The sequence below is a fragment of the Nothobranchius furzeri genome, chromosome 4, assembly GCF_043380555.1.
Source record: "Nothobranchius furzeri strain GRZ-AD chromosome 4, NfurGRZ-RIMD1, whole genome shotgun sequence".
Lineage (NCBI taxonomy): Eukaryota > Metazoa > Chordata > Actinopteri > Cyprinodontiformes > Nothobranchiidae > Nothobranchius > Nothobranchius furzeri.
The window spans coordinates 62,005,599-62,024,117 of NC_091744.1; the positions used below are offsets into that span (position 1 = coordinate 62,005,599).

General features: G+C 41.4%; 2 protein-coding genes across 6 annotated transcripts; both read right to left on the minus strand.

Moving 5' to 3' along the window:
• Positions 1-1,364: 1,364 nt before the first annotated feature.
• LOC107388585 (transmembrane and coiled-coil domain protein 3) lies at positions 1,365-10,225 on the minus strand. Of its 2 annotated transcripts, XM_070550669.1 has the most exons (5): positions 10,029-10,225; positions 8,278-8,284; positions 3,739-4,703; positions 3,491-3,626; positions 1,371-2,120 (listed from the first exon to the last, which is right to left on the minus strand). In XM_070550669.1, exons 1-5 carry the CDS (start codon positions 10,085-10,087, stop codon positions 1,815-1,817), a joined length of 1,473 nt encoding a protein of 490 aa, XP_070406770.1. In that variant the 5' UTR covers positions 10,088-10,225; the 3' UTR covers positions 1,371-1,814. The 2 variants fall into 2 exon arrangements, with proteins under 2 accessions (XP_015819629.1, XP_070406770.1); XM_015964143.3 differs by lacking the exon at positions 8,278-8,284 and having other exon boundaries at positions 1,365-2,120; positions 10,021-10,190.
• Positions 10,226-11,503: 1,278 nt separating this feature from the next.
• nr2c1 (nuclear receptor subfamily 2, group C, member 1) lies at positions 11,504-18,014 on the minus strand. 4 transcript variants are annotated; one of them, XM_015964146.2, is made up of 14 exons: positions 17,810-18,014; positions 15,459-15,602; positions 15,239-15,355; positions 14,894-14,972; positions 14,630-14,809; positions 14,391-14,541; positions 14,088-14,184; positions 13,814-13,998; positions 13,369-13,522; positions 13,153-13,274; positions 12,899-13,041; positions 12,685-12,822; positions 12,510-12,615; positions 11,504-12,349 (listed from the first exon to the last, which is right to left on the minus strand). In XM_015964146.2, exons 2-14 carry the CDS (start codon positions 15,528-15,530, stop codon positions 12,178-12,180), a joined length of 1,716 nt encoding a protein of 571 aa, XP_015819632.1. In that variant the 5' UTR covers positions 15,531-15,602; positions 17,810-18,014; the 3' UTR covers positions 11,504-12,177. The 4 variants fall into 4 exon arrangements, with proteins under 4 accessions (XP_015819632.1, XP_070406769.1, XP_015819630.1 ...); XM_070550668.1 differs by having other exon boundaries at positions 14,496-14,541; positions 15,122-15,355; XM_015964144.2 differs by having other exon boundaries at positions 15,122-15,355.
• Positions 18,015-18,519: the final 505 nt, after the last annotated feature.

Genomic DNA, 18,519 nt, shown 5'->3' on the forward strand with positions numbered 1-18,519 from the left:
GTTTTAGTTTTACTTTATTAGGCAAAAGAAAGCCGCTGACACAGCTGTTTCCACATGTTTTACTTCCTTAAAAGACACCAGTTTGCTGCACAGACTGGAAATGGTTAGAAAACAGGACAGCTATGAAAACCAATGGCCACTTTCTCAATCTGTTTTATACACATGTACACACACACACACACACACATATATATATATGTGTATATATGTGTGTATATGTATGTGTGGTGGGTACACACTCAGATCCCTGTCAATTTTTCCCCAAATCCATCAAATCCATGTGTAAGAAACGTAATGCATCTTAACCGAGAAGGCTCATGGCTGTATTAGCTCAACAGGGTGCTTCTGCTACTGAGCAAAAGGTCTGACTACTTAGGACCATGTGATATTTCAATTTGTCTTTTTAATAAATCTGTGATTTTATGCCAATATGGGGTGCTGTGTGTACATTAGGAAAAAATAAATGTAACTGATTTTAGCAAATGGCTGCTGCAATATAACAAAGAGTGAAAAATGTATGGGGGGCTGAATACCCACTGTGCATATATATATATATATATATTTTTTTTATCAGAAAACTATCCATCTGCTGTGTTTTTAATATGGACGTTTTTTTGTCTTTGTTGTCAGATTTAAGGATGTCTCTTATTCTGGTTCCCGTTTGAGTCAAATGCTTGTCACATTTTTTACAGCATTTATTCACCATCTTAATTGGATTTTAGTAATAAACTCTCCTTAGCATAGCCCAGCATTTGACCAACTACAGTTCTGAATTTACAGGTGATAAGACACCATTGTTCAAACCCAAAAAACTAGCTTGATGCCCTAAAGACCTTAAAAGCCCCAAGATTGTTTTTTTAAATGTGTTGCTTCAGAAGTGAAGAAGCAGTTCAGCTCTCACCTTTGGAGTATGGATGAAAAAGATCCCAGATTCAGCAGCCATCCAGAAATGTGGTTTTCAACAGCAGTGGGTCGGTTAGAATACAAGGGTGTCTAATTCTGGTCCTTGAGGGCCACCATCCTGCATATTCTAAATGGTTTCTCTACTGCGTCAAACCTGATTTAATCAGTTTTGCTGTCTTATCAGTTTCTACCTGTCTGCAGATCTTGAAGACCTGCTAAACAGGTAAACCAACTACTGAATCATGCGTTTTAGAGCAGGGAAACACCTAAACATACCCCTGAGGACAAGGGATGGAGAGCATTGGTTTATAAACTCGGAACCTGAGTCTAAAACAACAACTTAACCACAATTAAACAGAAAATTTCTTCAGAGTTGAAGATGAGGTGATTTCTTCTTTCTGCTCTTTTGTAAATTTCAACAAACTTAAAAAAAATGTCAGCATCAGACAAAACAACCTGAGTAAAACTAATTTTTTACATTTTATTTTTTACAAATGATTATGTCTAGAAAAGTCATGTGTTCTGTCCTCACTGGAGGAAATAATAAAAAAAAAACATAAAAATGTAATTAATAACCAATTATCTATTTTGGTCAAGGCTGACGGGAGCCACATGATCAGCTGGAATAAAATCAGACAACTGTATCCATCTGCTGTAAAAACACACTCATCTACCTTTCTTATGACTGATTTCATAATAACAAGCATGTTCTGTTAGATAAATATAGTTGGTTGGTTGTTAGTAAAACATTCAGGTTAGAGAATGTAATGTATGTAAGGAAATAAAAAACCCACGCTGTCTTTAAAAAACACGAACCTCTTAAAAATAAATCATATTTTCTGGGGATTGTAAAACCAATCCCCACATTATAACAGCTACATCATTAATAACTAAGAGTGATCTTTTCTCTTCTAGGCAGGTACCAACATCTGGTCGATGGCGAACTGTAAACGGTCCCAGTTCTTCCAGAAGACAGTCAGGAAGCACACCCCCATGAGAGTCGCCACCACATGGTACCGGCTCCTCATCAGCGGGGCGACAAACTTGGCCGCGGTGGAGATGCACACCAGGATGACGGTGATGACGGCCAGCATGATGTTGATGCTTTTTCCCAGGAGGACACGCGCGTTGGGACTCTCCAGCTGGACCGTCTGCTGCTGGTGCTGCTGGTGGAGCTCCAGCTTCGACACGCGGGTCTGACACAACTCTAGGGCTTCCTGGAACACAACAGATTAGGTCGGTGTTTCTTTATTGAACTGATTCCAAACAGAGAGAGAGTTGATCTGGTCCACCTTGCTGTCATGGCCGATAACCGATATTTAGTAGGCTTTAAAAAGTGACCAAACCAACCACATTGTGTGTCTGCTGCAAATACCCTCCCTGCATCACACAAATACCACATGAACATCCTCCTCCCCCTCCTGAAACAAAGATGTAAGCAACGAGTTGGAAATAAATCTGTTATAAATATCAGCCCAGATTCATTTATCCAGCCAATACGATACGTTCAACATCGGCCGATATCAGTGTTGCTGCAGATATGTCGCGGGGTTCTAATCTGAGGCCATAGTTCTCAACTGGAGAATGGTGGATTGCTGACTCCAGGTCAGGGGAGTGGTCCTACATCAAGTGGAGGAGTTTAAGACCCTGTACACACGTAGCTAGGTCTCCTACCGTTCGGCCTGTCACTCACATGAAAGTGAAGATAAGCAACACAAAAAAGGGATTTTTTTCAAAAATGTAGACCAAGGTGAAGATTTGTGAATGCTGCCTTTGCTTGGGGCAGCAGTGGCGCAGGAGGTAGAGCGGGTTGTCCAGTAATGTTAAGGTTGTAGGTTCAATCCCAGCTCCCTGCAGAGAATGCTGCTGTTGTGTCCTTGGGCAAGACACTTAACCCACCTTGCCTGCTGGTGGTAGTCGGAGGGACCAGTGGCGCCTGTGTTTGGCAGTCTCGCCCCTTTCAGTGTGACCCAGGGCGGCTGTGGCTACAATGTAGCTCATCATCACCAGCGTGTGAATGGGTGATTGTGTGTGAGGCGCCTTGGAGGGAACCCTAAGAAGGCGCTATACAATTACAGGTCATTTACCATTTGTGGATGTAAATAACCAGGGTTTTAGGTTGCACAACATCACTGCAACAAAAATGACATCACACGACCACCACCTCCATACCCAAGGAATGTTTCATGGTTAAGACACCGAAGATATGAGGAACTACTTCCGCCAGCAGGCCTGGCATGCCTCTGAATATGCTTCACAAAGCACTGGATTTTCTTGCTGAAAACGAGGTGGTATGGACCCAGGGTTTACTTCCTAAATGGACAGGAGAGGATAATCAGTTTTACAAAGACTTGGCCACGTTTTTAAATGGCCTAACTTTATTGTTCTATATTGCTTTGGGGAATATTTGAGAACACGTTATGTCTCCATGCTGGACAGAGAACGCTTTGGGATCCCACCAGTGGAGCTGGTGGAGGTTGCTGGGAAGACGCTGGAGTCGCTGCCCCCGCAACCCAAACCCTGATAAGTGCCCAAAAACGAACAGATGGACTTATTCTCATAAACATACTGGTTCATAATGACTTACCTGTATGTCTCTGGCCCTCTCCTGAGCTTGGTAGGCCACCCGCTCCTCAATGCTGGCCAGCTCCTGCTTCAGATTGGTCATTTCATGTTGGTGAAGTTCTGAAAGGTCGTTCAGCTGGTCCTCCAAACGCCCGTACCTTTCAGTCAAGATACAAGGTGTTGGTGGGATTAAATGCACCATTTAGAAAACACTACAACTACTTTTAAATTTGTATCCTGAAAACAAGGAAAGAACGGTAAGACACACACCTGTATTTCTCCTCCTGTAGTGTTTGACTCATCAGATCATAATGTTTCTTGAACTGTGTCCTAATTTCCTCAATGTCTTCCTCCATCTGGCTCTGGGTGTCTTTAATCTCCCTCACATCATCATAGTACAGGTCCAGTTTGCCGTGGACGTCTCCCTCGGCCTGCTGTCCCTGTCCTCCACTTGCTCCTCCTACAGCTTGGTTCCCATTGCTGTCTGCTGAAAAGGAGGTGCTGCCTGAGGAGCACTCATCATCACTGGGATATTTGGGCTTTCCCACCAAAGATGTGCTGCTACTCAGGCCTTTACCCACATTCTCTGGAGGCAGCGAGGGGCAGGAGTTGTCTAGGTTGGTTTTTAGGTGGGCTATGTTATCAGCACTGCCAAACCTATTCCTAATCAGGTTGGCAAACTCTCTGGGTTTGTTAAAGAAGAAAGGAGGCGAGAGGGATACTCCTGGTCCAATGGTTTTAATCTTGTCCATGGTGGGGTGTCGGCCGCTGCCGGTCATGTCCCTCAGCAGCTCTCTGGGGGACTCCCTGGGTATGGTGCTGCGTTTGACTGAGGAGGAGCGAGGGGGATGGCTGAGATGGGCTTCGCTGTCTTTCAGCTTTCGATGGTACTGCTCCAGTTTCTTCTGCATTTGTGCAATGTTCTGAGCCGACTTATGGTTCTTCTTCTCAAACACCTGCTTGATGCGTCCCACCTGCTGCTTGTCCGCACTGTTCATAAGCTTCAGATACTCTGCCACGTTCTCATCTCGGGCCGTTTGCTCAATCTTCAGCTGCTCCGTCACCTTCAGGATCTTCTGCTGGAGGTTGTCCAAACAGGAATGACTGCGCTGAACCTCCAGGCCGAGCCCAGAGCGGGAACTTCCATCAGGGAGGTCCACATCCAGATTGTTCACTGAGGAACCCCGACGTATTGAGAGAGGCAGGCTGAAAAACCCGCTCTCTGTGCTCCGGTCCTGCGACAAAGTAAATGGAAATGGTAAACGTGTAGGTTTTTGTTAACCTCCCATGGAGATTTCTATAAAAACTCTATTTTTGTGTTTCTTTATTAGTGAAAACACGTTCCAAAGATGGTAAATTAATCTGAAACTCACTAAAAATTTTTCATGGATCAGCCTGGCAGTGAAGTAGTGACAAATTTAGACATAAAACCCTAAATTAATAGAATACATGCATGTTTGATTCCATTGTAAGTTGTGCACAAGACTAAAGATGCAGTAATTAAATAGGATTCCTCTGCAGCAGACTGCAGACAAGAGTCAAGTGAGCACGATTACTTCTGATGGGAGGCGAGAAAACGCTCGATTACCAGAAAACTAAAAAGACAAAGAGAATTTGGTTTTTAAAACGGGGTGTTCCATGAAACTGCACTAAGTTCCCAACCGAGTCACTGCTGCAACAGCAGAGCTCTGACAGGAAGTAAGCTGATAAAACCTTCAGCAAAAAGAACAAGCGCTGAGGGTGGTACAAAGCTGTGCTAATCCTTAACAAATAAAACACGTCTATTCAAGCAAATAAACAGCTCACAGCAGACTTAGGATGTAATCCTCTGGCAGTATTTCACCATCACTGCGAAAAAGATGTTTTGCAAGCTAAGTACATTCACGTCTGAGTAATACAGCTGAGGTTAACCACAAACGGACGCTATCTAACACATGACAATCATGAGAAGATGAGGCTGAGTCGACCACAGGCTGGGTGATTTTCACTGGTACACAGTTAATTCATAAAATAAGATTAAAATGGACACGTTCAGCAGAGAAGATCCTATCTTATCACAGCTTTAACCCTCTGGAGGCAGGCGTTGCAGATTTGCAACGTTAAAACCTACCTACCTGGTTACTCCACATACGTATTTCATGAGCATTTTTGAACTCAGAAGTACCCCTGAAGGACTTAGTTGTTCGTCCTTTTATCGACACTTATTTTGAGCCTGAGACGGTTAATCAAACATTGATACAGATTGCATGAACGTGTTGATGGGCTGATGCAGTCACGGTCAATTTGTCCGATAAATGTCTGTTCTAGGCTTGTGTGTGTGTGAGGATGACCACTTCTAAGTGTTTGTTCCTTTTACAGTATGAAACATTATGATTGTCCTTCAGAATGTGCCATATCAAAACCATTTATTTTTTTAAAGTGAGAAAGACTTCTTTTCTCTAGAGGATGGTAGTTATTTCAATTTTGGTGAAGCTCAGATTTTGGCATATTTAGGAATATAGAGTAGTTTAATGATTGTGTGTGTGTGTGTGTGTGTGTGTGTGTGTGTGTGTGTGTGTGTGTGTGTGTGTGTGTGTGTGTGTGTGTGTGTGTGTGTGTGTGTGTGTGTGTGTGTGTGTGTGTGTGTGTGTGTGTGTGTGTGTTTGTTCAATTCTCCAGGACAGGGTGTAATTGAACCCTCAGACAGGAACTAATGGACGTACATCTACAAGTGGTTAACTTTTGAATTTGACACCAACTCAATTGGTCACCACAGCCAACTACAGTTAAAGCTTGGCTTTAACTTAGTAAATATTAGAGATGTTGAGCTAAACTTGGTTTTAACTCGGAGCTAAAACACTTCAGTTGAGATCTGGCAATGCTGCGTGAGATTTTGCGTGTCATTTCTAAGTTTCTACGGTTGTACTTTATAAACAGCTGATAATATGTATATTGGTAAAACAGAGAATGTGGCGCTGACTGTTTCAAGCGTGCCAGGGGTGTTTCAGCCTCCGCCTCGGCCCCACGCTCTCTGGCATCTGTCCTCCTTGAACACAGAACTCTTTCTTAGCCGAGAGAAAAGCCCGTTTTGTTGTGTCCCACCTCGTCTCGGTCCAGGACCGGGCTGCAGTGCATGAATTCACTGAGCTGACGTATATTCTGAACAGTATCTCAGCTCCACCCAGAGATCGAGCCTGATCTAAACCACTCCGTCACGGCCCTTTGGTCAAACCTGTTTTCTGTACAAATGCAAGAGAAGCTTAATATCCTCCTTCAGGAGGAAGTTAAAGTCAGACTGGTGTGTGTTGCTCACAAAGATATTTCCGGTTTTCAAATAAGCAAAATACACAAAAAGACAGCATCGAGTAAAATCAGGAACAAAACAAACTCCCATGTCTAATATTCACTTTGTAAACTTTAGCACTCATCAGCTGTTTCCTGCTCCAACACACCTGATTCGATAGGTAACACACCTGTTCATCGAGTTCTGCAGAAACCTTTTAATAACCCACTGATTTAAATCACACACACACACACACACACACACACACACACACACACACACACACACACACAAAGCTTGTTTAAAAGCCTTGAAATCCATGAGCTGTCTTAAGTCGGCAGAAATTAGCCATTAGCTCAATGAAACTTTATTCTATTTCTTCAAACAGAGGCAGTAATTATAGCCATCACACAGCAACACTTAGATCTTATGTAACTACAGGAATTGTTGCTGTTTTTCTGACATTTAAACCCCTTATGTGCAGTCTGATTCACTTTTACACGAGAGTTAGGCTCACTGGGAATCAGACAGTAGGAAAAGAGAAAGAGACTGAGTTTGTGAAATCAAACTCGGCTGCATCTGCATCATCTGTACAAACCCCATCCTCTGGGGTGCCTCCGATGCCTCGGTCCTGTATGAACCCCCTTTCACCTCCTGCTGCCCTACATACACACACCACACAGCGTCTGTCTAATGCCATGACCCATTTAATGTGATCGCTCTCTCCACAGCAGAACATAAAGATCCATTTGAATTAGCCCCAATCTGGACCCCCAACAAGGCAGAGCTTTGCATTGTTGCTTTTGAAACCATCAACCTAAATCCAAGCAGCAGTTTGGGGCTGAAATCACAGGAGTGGATAAAACCTGCAGATGGTGCTTATCTCTCACTGCAGTGTGCTCTTTCTCTTGGATCAATGACGTAGTTGGTTATTTGATTTTTATGCTAAAGTGAACACAAACAGCTCACGAATGATTAAAAACCGAGCCGTATTAAAATAACCTTTTTCTTACTAAGACTGTTTTCGGTTTTTGTTGGGGAGAAAGCAATTGGAATCATGCTGTCAAAGCACAATGAGGAAGTTGTGCTTCTAGGCAGTCTCCATTGCTGATGTAGGCTGTTGACACCACGAGGTGTGTGTGTGTGTGTGTGTGTGTGGGGGGGGGGGGGTTGCAGACATGCAAATACAAGCACAGGTGTTTGCAGTGGTCTAAAGAAAACTGACACAGACAACGAGGCCTTGGTGTGCTGCACATGAACACAGATCCTCAACAGAACTGGCATTGCTCAAAGAGATGGGACAAAACTCCCTTCAGCAGAGAGCAGAGCCACAGAGGGGGGAGAAGCCTGCAGAGCTGATTGGTATTCCCAAACTGATCCTCATGGATCCTCTCCCAGTCAGGGCTCACATGGGGAGATGAGGGGGAAAAACAAGGAGCACATCTTTCATTTTCAGAGCTGACCCAACACCACCTCTTCTTCCTCCACTCTACATTCCAGCTGCTCATGTAGTCAAACTGAATTCTTTCTTCCCTTGGAGGCCAAACAATCCGCCTCACTCGAATAAAAGCAGGAAAAAGAGCAGAAGGAGGGTTTGAGGTCTTCAGTTTCCTGAATGAATAATCCCTATGAGATCAGGGGAGTGAATGGCTGAAGGCTTATTCACGGTTACCTCATGCACAAACTGGCCCAGAACTAAATCAATAACCCATTAAAACTACCAGTGCTCAGAGAATTGAGTGGGATTCAATTACGGTAAATATGCAGGTGTAGTCAATGTAATGATTCAAAATGAGAAGAATAATAGAATCAATTATGCGTCCGAGCTGGTGAGAGATAAAGCAGCTCATTAGACATGAAAGGTAAAGGACTAACAGCGAAAAAAAGCATCCATTAAACAGCTCAGCATCATTAGAGAGTGCTGGAGTGATGCGTGATGTCTGTCCTTTTGTTTGATTTTATCAACGTTACAAAGCCCCTGCTTTAAAAAAAAGTTCATTGTGGTAAAACAGGTTTTATGTCCGCAGATGGTAAGAGTTAACAAGAATTTCAGGAACCAAGTCATGAAAACACAAATGTTACATCAGCTCTGACCTCTAGCCTACTATATCTGCCGCACAAAGGCCCGTTGAGGAACAAATCTGGAATGTCATTCTCGGCCAACAGAATGAGGAAAAGCACAAAACTACACAGCCACGGGTAAAAAGATTTAGGGGTTATTTAACACTGCAGGCTGGTCTGAATGTCTGAGGCTCTATCTCAGCTTTACCAGCTTGTATGAATTAATGCTGATGTGATCTAACATCTGGTCAGGCATCACTTGTAGGGACAAAAGGTGACTGAGCTCATGTTGGAGGTTTAGTTAGAAGACTTTCTGGTTGCTCAACCATCAAGCATTCTTACCCCATGGTGTCACTGCTGCTGAAAACCAACCTGCGTTATAGGCACATTTTACTCATGATAAATTTATCAGTTGATGTTTCGTAACCCTTAGGCTGCAATAGTTTAAAAAATGTATAAGATTTATTACATGTGACCAAAACACACTCTAATAAGATAACAAACTTTAGAAATGGGATATTTTACATTCATCTTCCTCGTTTCAGTGAATTAGACACAGTCTGGAGAGTAATGACTGCACAAAAGCACATTATTACTGTTTTCCCTCCTACCCCTTAACTGGGCCAGCCACTGAACAATCAAACACCTTTATGAAATGTTACTCAGATGTTTTTCTTTACATTATGGTGGAGATTGTTTACATGGGTTAGGGTTATTTGTTAAAATGGATTTGATCAGATTATTGATGGCTAAGAAGTCTTAATCTGAAGTGATTCCTAAACCTTTCACACCAAAACCTAAACACAAACTAAATGACATCGTTACTATGTAGCACGTGTTTTGAGATTATGTTTGCTTAACAACTTTAAGCTAACTGCATGGCTAGCTGTGTCTAACGCTATAATAAAAATATAAACATGCTAAGTATTAATCCATAATAGCTTAATTAATCGTGTATGAACACTTATTACGATGGCTGCGTCTTCAGCACATCGTCTAATGTAGTTTAAACTTATTTATTACACCTTATTACAGGAGATGTTATATGCGTCCAAATGAAGTTATACCCGGACACTTGCGATGTTTGTTGGAAGAAATTTAGATGTTTAACGCCACGAAGCGTTCGTGAAACTCTTAGGACAACGGTACAGTGCCCACTGAGACCCCCTGATCCAGTCTTGAGTTTTGGACAGCTTAACAATAGAATGTACTCTAAAAGCTCCACTCACCATCCGGCCTGCTGAGATGCTTCTCCGCTTCAGACAAAGTTCGCAGGGACACGCTTATGCCGGGCATAATAACCTCCCATCTGGAGCCTGTAGGAGGCTACCGGAACCCCACTACGGTGTCAGAACCTCTTCCCAGTCAGCCCGGATTCGTCTGTCCACCTCTCTCCCTCACTCACGCTGGCTCTTCTTCACGCGCAAAACAACCGAGTGTGAGAGCAAACTCCGCCCACTTTTCTCAGCTGAAAAAGGAGAGGCTGTCAATGCGCATGCGTATCTGTGCGAGACAGCTGCACCATCGTTCCTCACATGTTTACGGAGCATCTTCAGGTAACTAAACTGACCTTTACAGTGAATACCCCTTACAAATTGCTTGAATAGAATTCAGAATCATAAAATCAGCTTACATTGGCAGCTAAAAGCTATGCTACTGCTAATGTGCATAAATATGTACATATACCCAGCAGTTTTCATTTTCCCACACGAATTTCTATCTAAATGTATACTCTTCTCAGCCAGTGTGGACATATTTCTGTTCAAACGTCAATAAAGTGTTAGCGATAGGAAACGCTTCACAAAAGACTTAAAAACAGCAGCAGGCTACATCATTCATCCCTTCATCTCATTTTAACACTATCAGTCTTTAATTAGTTGGAAGTTTACTGGGAAACTAAAGCAACAGAAACTTAAGACACGCCGTCCCATTCTGAGCCCCAATTAAAAATTCACTAGCTAATAACAGGTTTAGTCTGGTGTACAGCACCCGGGAACAACTTCCACCTTCATGTCACTTGACACGACACCCCAACAATAACTCTCTGGGGTAATACAGATTTTGAATTATTAATACTGGCAGAGCATGTAAACAATCTGCTGTCAGGTCAGATTCTGAGAAGTGTGTTATGAGCCTCAAACTGTGTAAAGTATATTGCTACAAGCACACACAAAAAAGCTTCAGCCTGTTTTCTATGGAACGGTCCTTATAAGTCAGGTAATTGGTTCTTAGAAAGACGAGTTGTGAGGGAGGAGGTGGGAAAGATTGCTTCTCACCACTTAAAAACAGACATACAACAGACTTCCACCAGCAGCAACACACAAACAGTGAAAGGTTTGTGGGGAAAGCCATGATCCAACATTTTAACCCTTTGATGCATAATGGTCACTACAGTGGACAGGTACTCAAAATTGTTATTTCTTTATTTTTGCTATTAAGCACAGCTGTTAAAGACTTTATTGCATGTGAGCCCCTCCATTTGGACTTCAGTAAGTCAAGCCACCATATTTCATGTTCAGAATGCACGCTGTCCACTGAGATGGACATGTTATAAAGTATTTGTAAATTAACAAAATGGTACAAAAAATATTTGTTGAAATTTGTTTCATTCACACCTAAAGATGAATGAAAAAAATTGTTTAAAAAATCACGGTCTAAAATTTCATAATTCATGCATCAAGAGGGTTAATACAGTCAAATTACTAGAAGAACTATGAAAAGATGTTTTTATTTTCCAATGGCATGAACATATTTCTTATACAGATAAGTGTCCAAAAGGATGATACAATACACAAATGACAAAATGTTGCCCGTTAGTTTTCTCATTGCTTTCTATATACAAATGTATATACAATTAAATCAGATTGACATGAAGCCCAATAGTTAACGAGTAATGTAGCCAATCCGTTTGACAAATTAGTATAAAAGGTGATGACCTTTAAATGATAATATCTCACATATGAATTTACAATTTTTTCATGCCTTATGATACTCAAACTAAAAGCCAGGCTACGTGGGAGAAGCTGTAAAAAAAGTCATGCTGTTTCATTCAAAGTACAAATGAGATCGTCAGAAAAAAGTAGGCTATGCAGCGTAAAATACAATTCAATAAGAAGCTAAATCTGCTTTGGATTTAAGGGTTGATTCCTGATTGAACAAAGGTTGGAAGGCTCACTTCCTCAAGAGCATTTCTTATCTGTCCTTCGTGTGAGCTGAGCTCCTCTTAATGGTTACTGAGAAGTTAGAAGTTTAGAATGATTTTCAGAAGTGCCAAGTCATAAGAATACTATGCTATAACCACTCAGTAACTGGTCTGATGACTTCTCGGAATTGTTATTTGCCAAGTTTTCCCAATCCAATATCGCTATGACAAATGGCACACTTCGTCAGACGCCAGACACGGCTTGGCTGTTGTAGTCGGTGGATTCCATTTTGAGGATGTAAGGGATGATGCTGTCAATCTGCACGTTGCCAATGAGCCCAGCAAAGAACAGCTCCTCTGTGACAGCTGCGTTTATTAGCCTGAGGGCCGGAAGACGCAGCAACAGCTTGGATAACCTGGAAGTAATGAGGCAAAAAGGAGATACGGGATTCAAACATGTAGCAAGAACATCTGTGATACCATCACCAATCTGGCCGACTCTGTAAAGTACATCTGCTGATGTACCACTGCTCCCCCGGCTCTACGGAAAAGTGTAAAAGGTAAAAGCCTACAAACCGATAAGAGTCTTCTGGGTACGTCCTTGTAACGTAGTCCTGCAGCTCCATGTAGGCTTTTTCCTGAAACCTTTCTATCTGCGGTATGCTTTCTATGCCTGGGTGATCTAGCACAAAATAATGCAAGGTAAGAAACGTGTACACACAATCAACACAATAAAATAAACACCACATACCAGGAGTAAAGAGTACGATGGCTTTGAGGTAGGCGTATTCATAAGGGTCTGGAGATAGCTTGGACATGCTGTTACAGAACTCCTGCATCCTCCAGATGTGCTCCATCACTAGTTTCCCTCTGTCTGGGGACAATTTTTCTACAAAAACAAAAAAGGACAAGTTTTGAGGACAGACGAGAGCAGCTTTGACAAGAAACAGGCAGAGCCCTCATACCTTCCTGTAAGCTGGTCTGCAGATGGTTGATAATAGCACTTAGGATGGTATTAACATTCATAACACTGGAACACTGTGCCAGACCCAGAGCGAAAAGTTCATTCCAACAGGCTTTCATCAAGTTAATGTCATTGTCCTGACCACTGAAAAGGAAAAAAAAATAAAGTCATGAACATGGATACATTTGACAAAAACGACTCTAATTGAATAGCAATCGGTTACAAGGTAAACAAAACAAAGAAGAGAAGCGTCACCTTAGGGTTTGAAAGGCAGGTATGGAGCGCGCCCAGTGCATCGAGAGGAAAAGTAGCCGGGACGCTGACTCACAGATGTAGTTGACATTGAGGTACTCTGGCACAGGCAAAGGCATCATAAGCTGTGGAGAAATTAATTTAATAATCATAAATACAGAAAAACATAAGATGTTTGGGTTTAGAGGGAGCAATACGGATCAGTGGTTCTGATTTGACCTTAAAAGGGATATGGATGTCAGAGAGCAAAGGCCCCTCCAGCTCTACCACGGGACCCGACTGCTCCCCCGACATCAGCTGCATGGTCGTCTCCAGGCACTCTCCCTCTGAGCCGTCGTTGTTGTGTAAGACTTTGGCGAGCGTGTCAAAAGCTCTGAACAAACGACAATGCTCAAGATAAGGAATCAAACAGATTGAAGTCGAAGCACTACAATACAACCCTGACATGGACAACTGTGTGTTTTTATTGAACATGTATGAATCCAATTATGTCCACCAGGCTGGAGTCAGAAACCACATGGCCATGGAAGTAATTCTATTAAAGCTTCATGACAAAAATGAAAAAACAGCCCTGGGTATTCTGGAAACATCAAGCGCATGTACCTAGTTATGGAAGAAAAAAATGGTTGAGATCTAATCCCCGATTCCTTAAATCAACTCTAACCTGGTGATTTCACTCGCGGTTTGCTCATCGGCTTGGATGTCTGTCATGGAGCTGTCCCCGTTGCTAAGCGTTTCAACTCCCATCAGGTCATTCTCGCTGTCACTCGGCTCCCTGGTTTTGTTCAGGTGGGCGAGGGACGAAACTACATTTGCCAAAGTACCAAGGTCCCCTTGAGACGGGTCATCCTGCAGAAGAGGGGACAGTTACTACCAAACTGGTCCAAACACGACTCAGCACTCTACATGACCGAAATATAACTCCGTAGTTGTGTTACTTTTTCAGGGGAGGCAGGAATCAGGATGGTGTTTTCCAGCTTGGAGAAGGGCTGCTGAATGTTGAGCAGCATGCTCGACTCCAGCAAACTCGTAGACCTAAAGACATAGGCGTGATTTTATTTAACCTCACAGAAGAATCACCGCTGACTGAATGGGGTGGCTTTTAGGTTTAAATACAATTACAACAAATGTTATGATTTCTTTGTCTGTGGAACTTTATTTATCATTAAATATAAAAAATGTAAAGATTTGTTCAGACTGTTATAAAAGTGAGCTGTTGTGTTTTGTTGAGTTTTATCTACCGGGCAGTTTCCTTTTCGGATACAAAAGTTGGCATAGCAGCCAGGGGGCTACAGAGGTTCTTGCGGATGTAGATTTTTTCTGTGGAGGCGGCGCAATTCGCTGACCTTTCTCTAGTGGAAACTTCAACAGGCTTTCGTTCACACTGCACCGCTGGAACACAAAAAAAATAAACAACTGACTTTATTCATGTTAACCTTTGTGCTAACAGAAGTATAGACCCAGCTTTATAGTCCCTTACAGTCCTGTTTCATGCCCAGGGCGATGCAGCGCTGCAGCCGACAGTACTGGCAGCGGTTTCGGTGTAGCTTGTTAATGGCGCAGTCCCCTGAGCCTCGGCACGTGTACACTAGGTTCTTCCTTATGCTGCGTTTGAAAAAGCCCTTACATCCCTCACAGCTGACGGCTCCATAATGACGCCCTAGGAGGAAAAAAAAGAGAAGAGAATTGTGTTTAGTGTTTTATTTACAAAAAGAAAGACTTCATTTTTAAGTGTAATTCCCACCTGAGGCTTTATCCCCACAGACAACACAATACTCCACAATGGGCTTGACAATAGACTGATCTGAGCCTTCAGTCACAAACTGAAAAGTAACACAAAATAGAAAATTAGAATATTATTTAATCAGTAAAAATGTTTACGTAAAATCTCTCAGGAGCTTTAAAAAATCCCCCCCCCTCTCTCGTTTTTAATCCAAACACAGACGAAGGTCACCAACATCTTCAGGCAGACCTGAATCTGTTGTCCAGCCAGTTCAGGAGTGGTGAACAGCAGCTGGTTGACCCCAGACCCGTCTGAAGCAGTAAGGATCACTTTGTTTGGCGAGCCTTCCTGCTTGGCCAGAATCACCTTTCCACCTGGCGAATAGTCGGCATTTGCTAAAATAAACTGCTGCTTTCCAGGAGAGGACGGCTCGAGTGCAGTGACGATCTGGATCTTCTGTCCACTTTGCTGATCTGTTACAATCTGTTACGTAAAACGTTTAAAGCAGACGTTACAATAGTTTAGTTTTATGCAAACTCTGGGGTAGGGGTTAATAAATGTGAGGTTCCTACAATGAAATCCTTACCTGGATTCGATGTCCTAAAGCCATGCTGTTGTCTGTAGAAATGAGCTGAATCCTTTGAGACTGTCCATCCATTCTAATACTGCACACGCCTTCACATCAGTGTCCCATGAGGTGTCCACACCAGTGGAGCAGAACAGGTGTATGCTGGGAAAACTTCAAAAATTAGAATATGGTGCTAAAATCCATTTATGTCAGTAATTGAACTTAGACCAAGAGACCATCTAAAGGCTCAGGAAACCTTTGCAGGTTCTGGATTCATTAGCTGATTAGTGTGACACATTGAGTCTAGAATATTGAACCTTTTCACAATATTCTAATTGTCTGAGATTTTGAATGTGGGGCTTTCATAAATTTTAAGTCATAATCATTACAACTATAACAAATAAAGGTTTGAAATATCTGGCTTTACATTGAATGAGTCTCTCTCATGTATTAGTTTCACCTTTTAAGTAGAATTACTGAAATAAATGAACTTTTGCACAAGATTCAAACGTTTTTGGTTACGCTTGAGACCAGATACTCATTATTTTACAATCTGGGGATTATTTTAATGCAGCTACTCATACAATAAAGAAAACATGAGCAACAGGGATGTGATCTCAGAGCAACTCACGATTTGATTCGATTCCGATTCTCGGGGTGCCGATTAGATTCAGAATCGATTCTCGATTTAAATCGATTCACAATCAATATTAACAAAGAGTGTCAGTTCCAGGATTAACTACTTTGTCGTGCAAGTTAGTTAAAGCTATGGGAAATTATTTATTTTACTTTAAACTGGTCATGCTAAAAAAAGCTAATTTACAAGGTAAACTAAAGTGATTCTAAAACTGTAAACAGAAACAATCTTTTGACCAAAAGGCAACATTTATTTTTGCTTACCTTGTAAAATATAACAAACCTTTAGTTACCTAACAGTAGCTTTGAAAGTAATACAGTCAAATAATTTTTAAGTGTCTGTGGAAACAAGTTTAACATTTGAGTCCTAAACCTGTTTATTCCCCACTTATCAGCAGATTAAAAAATAAATCATCCCAATTTATGGGACCACAAAAGTAAACGGAGTACTAACTCTCCTAACAAAGACCAAAAAAAAAAAAAAAAAAAAAACATACAAAAGTGCATCTCAAACCTGTAACATGACAAACATTTGAGTTCCTGGAATCGATTCTGAATCTTTATAAATTAGAATCCAGATTCAGACTTGAATCGATTTTTTTCAGCACCTCTAATGAGCAATGTGCTTTAAAATGACTAAAATTAAAACTTTTCACAAAGTTGTGTTTTTAATTGCTTGACCGTAATCTGGTTAAGCTTTTCAAAACTGAAAGGCCTTTTCTGATTACTTTGACCTGAACAAGTTGACACTCAGTAAGCAATAATCAAATTAAGGCATATAGAGTACTCTAGTCTCATTATGTTTATATCACCCCAACTAAATCCGATTAGTTTTAACAGCTTTTTGTAACTGCAGGTGTCAGCAAATTCACATTAGCATGGGTACGTTTAAAAGGATTACTTTCAAAGTAAATACTTTTATTTTAGAGCCAACTCACTCAAAACATCCTTTTTAATTGACCACTTTACAAATAAGTGGATCTAACATTTTGTGAGGATATTAGTTTGTTTTTTGTTTATGTACTAGTGTTTGTCTTTTACTGAACAGTTCTTGCGTACTCCATTTAAAAAGGCAATCTGATTCATAATTCATGAAACGACCTGGTCGCATTAATCAGCTGTCAAGCAAGTTTATTACCGCTGTGTCAAATAAATGTTTGTGGCCTAAAAGCGATCAAGCGAACGTTAGCTGGTAACAAAATGCAGCTTAATTGTGCTGTACGGTGACAACAAATAATAAGCAACAAAAACACAAAATTAACATAAACACGATGCTAACAGCCGGCTGGTTAAAATCTATACGGAAGATAAAGATATTTCTTTTCCTGTCGGTGAAAGGTCAACATTGAAGGGTTAAAGCACGTTAAGGTTGAAGGCCCGTAATACCGAAGAATCAACGGAGAGACGTCGTTTATGGGAATTACCCGAAAACGTTTTATATCTTTAACTGGACTCGTCACTGCGACTGGCATATCACCAGTGCCAATAAAGATTTAACAATACATCTCGCTGTTATCACATTCATTAAAAACGTAGTGATTTATTTAAAAAAATCGAATTAGCAACGCTAGCACAGCAGCCACATAAGCGGCTACTATGTTTGGCTAACTAGCCTTTCTGCTAACAATATTATTATCCTAATGTTTTCTGAACAACCGTACACAAACCAAAGAGTGAATATGGTAAGAAAGAAAATCATGTCAATGCATGCACGTTTTAAAATGTGTACTTACCATGCGCAATAATACAAAGATCCAAGACCGTACTGCTACGGTGCTAAGTTAGCTGTGTTTGCTACTCGGTAGCAGCTCCTATCCGCAGACCCACTGTCTTCCTTCCTGTTTTACTGCTAATTCGTTTCTCTTTCAACAACCTTTCATTTGCACATGGCAGATAAAATTTCTAATATTTTTAGAAATCTGGAATGCCATAAGCGTGTTGCTTTAGTTTAATAAATTAATATTTTAGGTATTTGCTACGGTTTGAGGGAGGGTCAGAGTTCGTGACCTCATTTTATCAATAAACGGGTTTTGCACATGCGCACTTGAGTAGCTAATTGTCAGTGCCTTCTGTTTATTTTATAACACTGGCCTCTGTTGCTTCTGTGCTGAACATTTTAATATTTAATGTGTATTACAATGTATGGGTTTTGTGAAATACATAAATGTAGAAGTGCTGCTGAGATTCCACACAAGCCAAAGCTTCATGAAGCTTTGATTGTTTGCTCTCCTGCGCCATCAAGTGGAGAACAAATAGTAAAACAGGATGATTATAACAAAAACAACCGCCAAAAGTCTCCGGTCTAAGAAGAATATATTTTAAACTAATCGAGAACTTTATATTTGTTTTCCAGTCTGTTTTCACTCATTTTACACATCCAGTGTAGCTTTTTCTAAAAAATATTCTGGCCTTGTGCCACTGTACACATGCTTGTGTTGATCAA

Coding starts and splice junctions, on each gene's coding strand:
- LOC107388585 (XM_070550669.1), bottom strand. CDS start 10,087: ATGCCCGGCATAAGCGTGTCCCTGCGAACTTTGTCTGAAGCGGAGAAG. Junction 3,627..3,738: donor CTACAGGAGGAGAAATACAG/GTGTGTGTCTTA, acceptor CTTGACTGAAAG/GTACGGGCGTTTGGAGGACC. Junction 2,121..3,490: donor AGAGGGCCAGAGACATACAG/GTAAGTCATTAT, acceptor GTTGTGTTCCAG/GAAGCCCTAGAGTTGTGTCA.
- nr2c1 (XM_015964144.2), bottom strand. CDS start 15,530: ATGGATGGACAGTCTCAAAGGATTCAGCTCATTTCTACAGACAACAGC. Junction 14,542..14,629: donor CCTGGGCATGAAACAGGACT/GTAAGGGACTAT, acceptor TTTGTGTTCCAG/CGGTGCAGTGTGAACGAAAG. Junction 13,042..13,152: donor CCTGCCTTTCAAACCCTAAG/GTGACGCTTCTC, acceptor TTTCCTTTTCAG/TGGTCAGGACAATGACATTA.